A 9463-nucleotide genomic window follows, 5' to 3' on the forward strand; every position below is an offset into this window, starting at 1 on the left:
TGCTGCCAAACCAAGTTTTGTTGTGTTTAACATGCAGTGACAATAAATCTATCTATCTATCCATCCATCCATCTATCTATGTTAATGGAAAAAGAATATAATTTTGTTTAAGTTGGAGAGATTAATTGTTGAATTGTTTGAACTATCCAATTAGCATAATAGTTTGAAAAGAAAATCCTGACATGTGGAAAGGAGAGATTATGAGAGGATATTGGACAGTCAGAACAAACACCTCAGTCACTGCTCACAGAACCTCATCCATGAATTAAATGAGTTTGTATACAATCATCTTTCAGTGTGTTTTTATTCTTCACTGCACTAGTTTCTGCCTTCTACATTTTGTTTTCCGCCTACACAACTTCTACCCAAACTGCCTGGGGGGGCTCCTGAATGTATTTTGTCCCTTTTTTGAAGTGCTGTACAGTATTGTCAACCTATGCCTCATCCTCGCAGAACCCCCTCACTTCTGTCCCTGGCCCCACATCTTCACTCTGTACATTAAAACACAGCCCCTTCCTACTCCCTTTTCAAGGCTTATGAATAGTGAAGTTCGGTAGCGATTTGTTAAAGTCGACAGCTCCTATCAGCTGGCACTGGATCAGTTTGGTTGTATAGACCTTGGTCCTCCTTGCACTTGTAGATACTTTTTATTTATAGAGCAGGTTACCCAAACCAAACACTAACACTACTGTATTGTGAAAAATCTTTGACATATTTCTGTTCCTCTTCCCTTGGAGTTTCTCTTTTGAATACATGATGAACAGCTCTCTCCTCTGATCTTACAAAATCACATATCCTTGATATATATCAGAGGTATATTATTTAATGCATAAACAGGTGAAGAGATTTTTGATGGGACATAGACAACATCAGCTGCTACACACATTAGCTTGTAAAAGTTGTAAAAGTCTGCTGCTCAGTTTGCTTTTTTAGCAGAAACACCGTAGTCACTTGCTAAAATACCTGTGTGATGGATGCTGAGGATGCTGCAGTAGGTTTTTAATGTGAAACATCTCTAGGAGTGTAGAGTTTCACTGACAGTAGCTTAATGGCGATTGAAAGAATGACAGAGTAGAAGTGATTGGAATTTTACTGAGAATGAAAACAATACTTCTGTTAAGAAGAAAAACTCATAGCAGTGGTTTGGTAAGTACTGCATTGCTATGTTATATTACTGATGGAATTAGTACAGTGAATATATATATTATGATGAATTTACTAACGGAGCCATTATAGTAAAGGTGACTCCAACCCCCTCAATGTTTTCACCCAACTTTTATTAGGGATCAGCTTTTATTTGTTTATTTATTTACTCGTTACTTTTACAGGTTGATGTTGTCTCCATTTACCTAAACAAAATCTTATAGGAGACCATGTGGGAGTTACAGTAGGCATGTAGCATCTGGTCCACGGGGCTGTAGTTCAGGGCGTAAATGTTGGGAGACATCTTGTTGATGAAGATGCCAATGTTGAACTTCTCCACCCCTGTCGAGGTGTCAAACGAGTAGAATATCTCCTCCACATCTTTATTTACGTAGCGTGTGGCGTAGAGCACACCACAGGCCATGAAGGTGTTGGTCACTCCCTGCTTGTAGACCGTGGTGTGCCAGGTTTGCTTGAGCATGGGTGGCTCACCTTCTTCCACCTTAGACAGAACCAGGTTGCCAAAGTCCTGGGTTGTGGTGTAGATCACCCAAACGCCAGATTCATCTGTCGCCAAGTCCAGGTCGGTGAACGGATAGCATTCATCAAGATGGCAGAAGTTACCCTTAGAGTTAAATCTGAAGAAAACACAGGACAGTAGTGAAGTTTGAAAACATTTGAAAAAAAATGTTTTTCTTTGTTTTCATGGACCTATTACGTCCTGCAGGGACTGTACACATTCATAATGATGTTTATGATCTTTTTTACATACGTTGAGTCATGCACTCTACTTAATAATATTGACTGTGTTGTTGTTACAAAACTAGTTAACATTTTCACACAAATATTAAAAATACCATGAATACAAGGTATTTATTCTGGCATCAGCAGTTAAAATAATGAGGTAAAAGACAACGTGAAGCAGTGAACCTGGTGCCTTTGGGTAACTGCAGGGTGGTAACAGTTTTGGTGGTGAGGTTGAATCGACAGACAGCATCCTTGTTGTAACAGTTGTAGTACAAGGCCTCTCCATACATCACAACATTTGGTCCCTGGATGGTGTTGGTGGTTGGGTTAGAGGAGTGGATCTGGACATTACCTGGAAGTAGAAGAGTAAATGTAATCATATGTAACCATTATTATTATGTTTCTTTAAAAGGACGAGGCAGGTGATAGTCCATTTTCCTATAGTCAACAAATCCCATGAAATGACCAAAACCAACAATGAATTGATCCCACTAATAACTATTGTCTGTGTGGCTGATGCAGCTATTCCTCTGTGCTGTAGAGCTCCATCAGTTATTGTCTTATTGTCCAAAACACCATTCTGCTGCCGTAAATACTCACTAGAGCAGTAAATGTGTATAAATCCCCAGCAAAAAAGTCTTCAACAAGTACATTATTTACTTTTAACTAAAAAATGACAGTGACCAGTACAGTTTTTTTCTAAAAAGTATTGAGAGATGGACTAAGGAATTTTTGGTTTTAGTCTTCAGTACACAATAGTTCCTTACCTGGGACGCTAACTCCGACGATCAGAGAGCTCAGGGTGGAGTAGCGACGGACGTAGTTGGAGTATCTGTTGCTGGAGGTCATCATTACCAGCCAGTACCAGTTCTCCTTCCCTGCATCTGGTTTGGGATCACGACCCCAGGCTCCGTACATGTAGGAGCCTGGATACTCACCTGCTGTGTAGACCCTGGGGCCAGTAATGTTCAGAAACTCACCGTGAGGACAGATACCTGAGGGGAAATGTGAAATGAAATAAAAAAATTAAAACATCCTACACATCCATAAACATTCTTTTCATCTATTCTGTTGTCTCCAGTGGAAGTAAAAGAGAACTGAAAGAAAAATCCCAACACTGTGCTGTGTTGTGTGGGTTTTGGGGTGATACCATGTGGAGGCTGAGTGGGCTGGGCAGTGAAATGATGTTCATTCTTGCACTGGTCCAAGTCTCTCCTCAGTCGCTGGTTAGCTTGTTGTCTCTTTACCACCTGCAGGGTGTCATACTTCTCCAGTTCTGTCATCTCTGCTCTCAGGTCCTCCAGCTGAGAAAACAACACAGCAGACACCACAATATTTGGTCAAAAATGCTTATTCTGAGCTAAATGTGAAATTTTTAAAGGTATTTCTATAATTAGTAAACAGTGATGAACAAAGACTTTTAAGTTGCACTAATCTTGTAATGTGTAATGTGAACGGTGTTGCTTGTAGTGACAAATGGGCAGAGAATCTAGTGTAGTCTAGTCTAATCTCTCTATGAGTGCATTTACATGCACGTGAATATCCTGGTTTTGAGTCTCATCCTGGTTTTGATCATATTTGAGATATGACGTTGACATGGAGCCTGATTATCTGTTATCCAGGTTTACATGATTCTAACAGTATCCCGATTTCTGATCATCTGTGTCCAGTTCTGTGTTGATTCCTCAACATATCTGCCATGCACTTCTCTACATTGCAGTGTCCTAGTTTCTGTCAAAGTACGCTACGTAGCATATCCAGTTTTCTAAAACCAGGATATGTTGTTTACAACACATAACAAGCATGCTCCAAAAGCCTGATCATAACTAGGATACTGATGTATGTGTAAATGCATTCTGTGTTAGCTAGTGTTTTAATGTTGTTTAGCTAATTTTTTGGTATTCCCCTAAACTCAATCAACAAAGTTAGCGACTAGCTGGTGAAGACAGTGGACCTGTCTTTCCCAGGAGTTGGTGGAGAACAAACCAGGCTAAGATGAATATTGGACTTACATTCATCAGGTAGCCAAAAACACCACTCCAAACAAATGCTAATGTTGCTCCATGTCTGCTGCATGTGTTAATGATCAACAACAAGTTACATGACAACAGGACATTACAACTTTGTAATGTGACAAGATGTCAATGTTGTTTTTACAGCTTGTTCCACTGTCCCCAAGTTGGCAAAAATTCAATTAATGTAAGTTTAATTCAGCCATTTTAACAAATTCAAATAGAAAAACACACTGAACTATGATAATGCTGTTTGACCTGTGCATAATGTGAGTTCATAAGTAGTTGACAATGTTAGCAACCCTGTACCAATGTGTTTATTAAGTGATTATTAAGCCACTTGAGTTCTGAGTGATCCACTTACTGTGGACATCAGTGCACTAACAGTATATATTGCTTTGAATTTAGTCCCAAGTGAACATGTAGGATAAAGGGACATAACATCATTTACATAGTTTACTGGCCTCTATTGGTCTTCAGGAATTATTGCCCCAGTATCAACTGGGTGAAGTGTTCTTCTTGTGAAAGAGTACAGGACATATAATCAGTGTTAATGGCAGTATATCGTGGTCATTCTATGAGACAGTAAGTCTTCTTCTTTCATATATCATATTATTATCTACATGTGTGAATCTACCTGTTTAGTGGTGTTAGTGGCGAGGTGCTGGTATTCCCAGGTGGTGATGTTGAGCTTGTCGATGAGCTTCTTGATCTCTGTCAGTTCATTCTCTATCACCTGCAGGCTGACAACTCCATACAGCTCGCCATCATCCTCCCTCTCCAGAATTGACACATCTTCCTGCAGCTGGGGCAAACGCCACTTCAAACCCAGCAGCAGACTCTCCAGCTCCAGAGTCTACAGAGACATTGTGCTCAAACATCACTCAGGACTCAGCATGAAGGCATGCATAAAGAAATTTGGTTTGTTTTGGTTGGCTGCCTGAAACTGAACTAATTCCAGGACACAAGCTTTTTATTTCTCTGACGTTTTCACATCACAAACGATGAACAACAGCACTGAAGACGAAACATGCAACTCATGTAGCTGTTATATCAGTTTAGTGTGGTGCAGCTGCTCTGCAGGTGCGCTTGATTTGACTGTAACTGTGGTAACTGGGCGGCGATAAGCCTCCTGAGTTTACACTCAAAATGCTGTCAGAACTTTCATTTACAATTTCCACTGCAACCTCCATGATCATTGACCAGGAAAGAGGCAGAAAAAAGGCACATAGAGGTATGAAGGAGAGCGCACAGTTTAAGCACCCCAAATAACCATCACTCAAAACAGATGAAAGAGCAGGGGGAGTTCACAGATAATTAGAATAATTATAATTATAATTAAAATAAGTTCTCTTTCAAATCAAACATCTTAAGATATGAGTGGAAAGTATTGTTCTTGCAGCTGCATTTATACCTTTTTTTTTACTTAAATGTAGCTTAACTGTGTCATGTGATGCTACTTCAGTACACCTTAACAACAAATATTATTGAGACCACTACAGAAAATTGCAGATGAACATTTAATATCCAGGAATTCACATTATAGACACTACCACTGACTATCCATGTAACACATTGGCTACAATTTCACACATTGACCATACATAGTCCAGCCATGTACTATTTTTTGACTCAGTCTTGTTTACAGTTGATGGAGGGAGTAAAGTTATGTTCTTTAAAGGCTGGTTTAGGAAATAACATCAGAGTAGTTACCTTCTGTGGGGTGATGTTGCCGTTACATTTTAATGCACTGTCGCCCACCTTGCTGAGTTTGTCATGTGGGAATACCTTTTCTGAGTTAGTCAACTCACACATACAGCGATCATGTGAAGGCACCTGACAAAATAAATAAAGGTGCGTAAGATATTAATGCATTGTAATGAATATAGAATATTTACATACTTTCCAAAGAGGTCGTAGTTTATATTTATATAAAATGAGAATCTTGTGTGTTTTCTTACCTGTTGGGTGAGAGTGAACAGAGCACACAGTGGGATAATCACACCCAGCTTCATGGTGGATCAGAGAGCAGAGCTAAATGAAACAGTCCCTGAACACAGTTTGAATATGTGTCTGACTGTAGCAGCAGCCTCTAACTTGTGAACACTCCCCCTCTAATGTACCTCTGCATGTGAGTGAATGTTTGTGCATGTTTGCTGTGTGTGCATGTGATGAGTCATGATTCTTTCTGAACGTGATCACTTCCTCCTTGAGGATGAAATTGCAACATCCCAGGTTTTTTTTTACATGGCGTAAGCAAAAGCAGTCAGTGCAGATATTGACAATGATACCTAAGTAAAAGTTATAAAACTCAGTGTCAGTCAGTCTTTTGGAAGTAACATGTACCTGTAAGAACATAGTCAGTAGTGGAAGAAGTACTCAGATGCTTAACTGAAAGAAAATATAAAATACCCCATTACAAGCAAGCCTTCTGCATTCATAATTTTACATGTGCAAGAGCAGGATTATTAGCAGCAAAATGTACTTAAAGCTGCACTAATCAATATTGTATATTATCAATGGATTGAATGACCACATGTAATGTGACAGGTTCTGTTCTTTGATGAACTCACAGAGAAAAATTTGACAGCTCTACAGAGCGTTTTAGCCCCATGTTGCTCATTTTGGGGGTTTTTTGGTTTACATTTTTTTATTTTGCTGACTGAAGTATATACAGCAGCAGTTCTTGCAGTGTTAAATCCATTACTGCTTTGAGTCTTATATCCCTACACACCATCTTCATTTAGAGTTTGCAAATGCATCACTTTCATTGTGTGCAAAAACTTTTTCAACAAATAACTATTAACTGCAAGTCACAGGTGAATGTAAAAAAACAGTATGAAGAGAAAATATGATTTTTGGATTTAAAGATCACAGTCTTTGGAGGCGTGGAAATTTTGGTCCATCAGGCCACAGTGCTGTGACTGAAGGATGGGAAGGAAATGAAATGAGGAAGCAGCCACTAATAGCCTTTGGTTTGTGGGTTTAAAGAGATCCATGTGCCGGTGCTAAAGATGTGGTAATATTGTACACAATTCAAAGAACTGAAAGTGACTACTCTGCTCTAAATATAACTCCAACCCTATTCCTAATTGCAACATTTGCAGGTTGTGAAGTGGTTAAGTAACTGCAGCTTTTTAAAATGTTTAGCTAGTATTTCTTGAATTGTAAATGGTAAATGGGGTGCAAATTTATACGGCTTTTTTTACCCATTCGCATTTATACTCACACACCAATGGTGGCGGAGCTGCCATGTAAGGCGCTGGCATGGCCATCAGGGGCAACTGGGGTTCAGTGTCCTGCTGAGCCACATGTTCCGTCCCGGGTATAAGGACAAAAAGGCTACGATAAGGCTACAGGTAACCACTGGTGTTCCTCAAGGATCTGTGCTTTTCCCTCTTTTCTTCACACTGTACACCATCTCGCTGGGCTCCATCATCAAATCGCATGGCTTTCCCTTTCTACTACTATGCTGACACCCAGCTGTTCCTGTCCTTCCCCCCGGTAACACAGATACCACAGTCCCAGCACACATCTCTGCCTGTCTGGCCGACATCTCTGATCGGCACCTCCAGCTGAACCTGTCTATAACCCAAGACCTTCTTGTTTTCCCTGCACGTCCAGCTGTTAATCACAACGTGATTGTACAGTTCGGTTCTTCTTGATTGTCTTGCCTCGCTCATAAGTTGCTTTGGATAAAAGTGTCAAATGAAAAAATACAAACTTAAAATTAAAATGTTCACATAACAAAGATTAGTCATGTAAATCTCCCAAAAGCCACATCAAGAGTGAGCTGGAGGAAATTCCAGCTACTGAGGTTGGTCAAGTCCAGCAGAGACTGTTCTACCTCAGACAACTTAAGAAATTCAGTTCTCCAACAGTTTTATGCAACCATCATTTAAAGTATCCTCACTTCATCTGTAACAATTTGGTATGGCAGCCTGAACACTCAAACACACAAAAAATTTCAGGGCATTGTCAGCAGATCCTCCAAAATCATAGACTCCCCCCTCCCATCAACTGAATCAACTGTTCAACAAATGCATAATCAGAAGGGCAGGTAAAATCATATAAGATGATCACTAATCACTATCTGTTTCAACCTCTGCCATCTGGGAGGTGCTACAGGTCTCTGTCCACCAAAACTGCTAGGGTTCAGAACAGCTTTTTCCTGCTAAAATAAAGATTCTGCTTCTTAATCTCTAAATTCTGCATCTCGCATAGTGTTACATGCAGCTGTTCATTTTCTGGAAATACAGGGACAACAGATGAAAATTAGCCTTTCTGGCTAACTCTGACATATTTTCAGAAATGTTATTAATATGCACTGTCCCTGTCAAATAAAGTAATAAAATTAAATTAAAATTATTTATTATGTAATATGTTATGTCTGTGTATATATTGTGCTGTTGTTGTGTACTGAGCATTCTTTTCCATGCTGTACTGAAAACAAATTCCACCAACTCTGGTAGCATGGCCATTAAAGTAAGTGGGTGAGTTTTCACAGAATGATCTGGAATGCTGAAAACTTCCTCCATGTTGAAGAGGACAACAGTTAAATTTACACTTTTGCCTCAACTGTGAAATCTGGAACATGGACTGATGTAAACAGACTTGAACCAGGTTCGGGGTGGCTATGGAGCGGAACGTCCGCTTATCACAAGGTTGGTGGTTTGATTCCCCATACCTGCATGTCAAAGTGTCCTTGGGCAAGACACTGAACCCAAAACTACTCCTGATGGCCAGGCTAGCGGTGTGTGTGTGTGTGTGTGTGTGTGTGTGTGTGTGTGTGTGTGTGAATGGGTGAATGAGAGGTCAGTTGTAAAGTGCTTTGGATGAAGCACTAGATAAATGCAGCCATTTACCAGCCATTTAAGCTATCCAGATATCCTGGTAATCCTGCTTTATGAGAGATGCTTTCTCATAAAGTCTATCTCTAAATACCATAAACAAGTTGTGGTAAACAGGTACTTAATTATCAGACTTATGTGTATGTGCATGTATTTATGTATGTGCAGTATATGCATATTTTTACTGTTTACATAAAATACATGAAATATCTGTAGTAAGTATTTTTCCTGTGGACCCCAGGAGGAGTCGCAGTTGTGCTGGCAATAGCTATTAATTAAACAAATAAGCCAATAAACAGTTATATCATTCTTTTCCACCTACTAATTACATCAAATAATATTATAAATCAAAGTGAAACCGTACAGAACCGTCTCACTTACTGCTGGTTTATGATGGTCGTGTAGACCAAACATCATGTTAATATAAATATATAATATGAATTGCATCAGTATTAAATAAATATGACATAAACCAGCTGTAAGCAAGATAGTGTGCAGGATTTTTTGTTGAATGAATTTTGTTGCTGTGTGACCCACACATGAACATGAAACAGGAATCACACTGCAGAGGATATTTTAAAGAGGTCCTTGCACAAAGGAAAGGGGAAATAGGGAAAATTTCTGGGTGGACCAACTGTTGTAAAAACTCCACGTTTTCCCTTTTTCAAAGTTTCACTTCCTTGTGAAAGGTTTTGACTGTCTTTTGTGACT

The 9463-nt window shown here is 39.5% G+C and overlaps 1 protein-coding gene across 1 annotated transcript; it reads right to left on the reverse strand.

Annotated features, from left to right (window-relative positions):
- Positions 1-803: 803 nt before the first annotated feature.
- On the reverse strand, positions 804-6036 carry LOC137182619 (olfactomedin-4-like). The gene is made up of 7 exons (XM_067588964.1): positions 5864-6036; positions 5616-5738; positions 4540-4758; positions 3041-3194; positions 2658-2885; positions 2074-2242; positions 804-1781 (listed from the first exon to the last, which is right to left on the reverse strand). Exons 1-7 carry the CDS (start codon positions 5915-5917, stop codon positions 1346-1348), a joined length of 1383 nt encoding a protein of 460 aa, XP_067445065.1. The 5' UTR covers positions 5918-6036; the 3' UTR covers positions 804-1345.
- Between the last annotated feature and the right edge of the window lie 3427 nt (positions 6037-9463).

Source organism: Thunnus thynnus, chromosome 5 (assembly GCF_963924715.1).
Source record: "Thunnus thynnus chromosome 5, fThuThy2.1, whole genome shotgun sequence".
Lineage (NCBI taxonomy): Eukaryota > Metazoa > Chordata > Actinopteri > Scombriformes > Scombridae > Thunnus > Thunnus thynnus.

Coding starts and splice junctions, on each gene's coding strand:
- LOC137182619 (XM_067588964.1), bottom strand. CDS start 5,917: ATGAAGCTGGGTGTGATTATCCCACTGTGTGCTCTGTTCACTCTCACC. Junction 3,195..4,539: donor CCACTAACACCACTAAACAG/GTAGATTCACAC, acceptor TTGTTTTCTCAG/CTGGAGGACCTGAGAGCAGA. Junction 1,782..2,073: donor CAGTTACCCAAAGGCACCAG/GTTCACTGCTTC, acceptor TGTTTTCTTCAG/ATTTAACTCTAAGGGTAACT.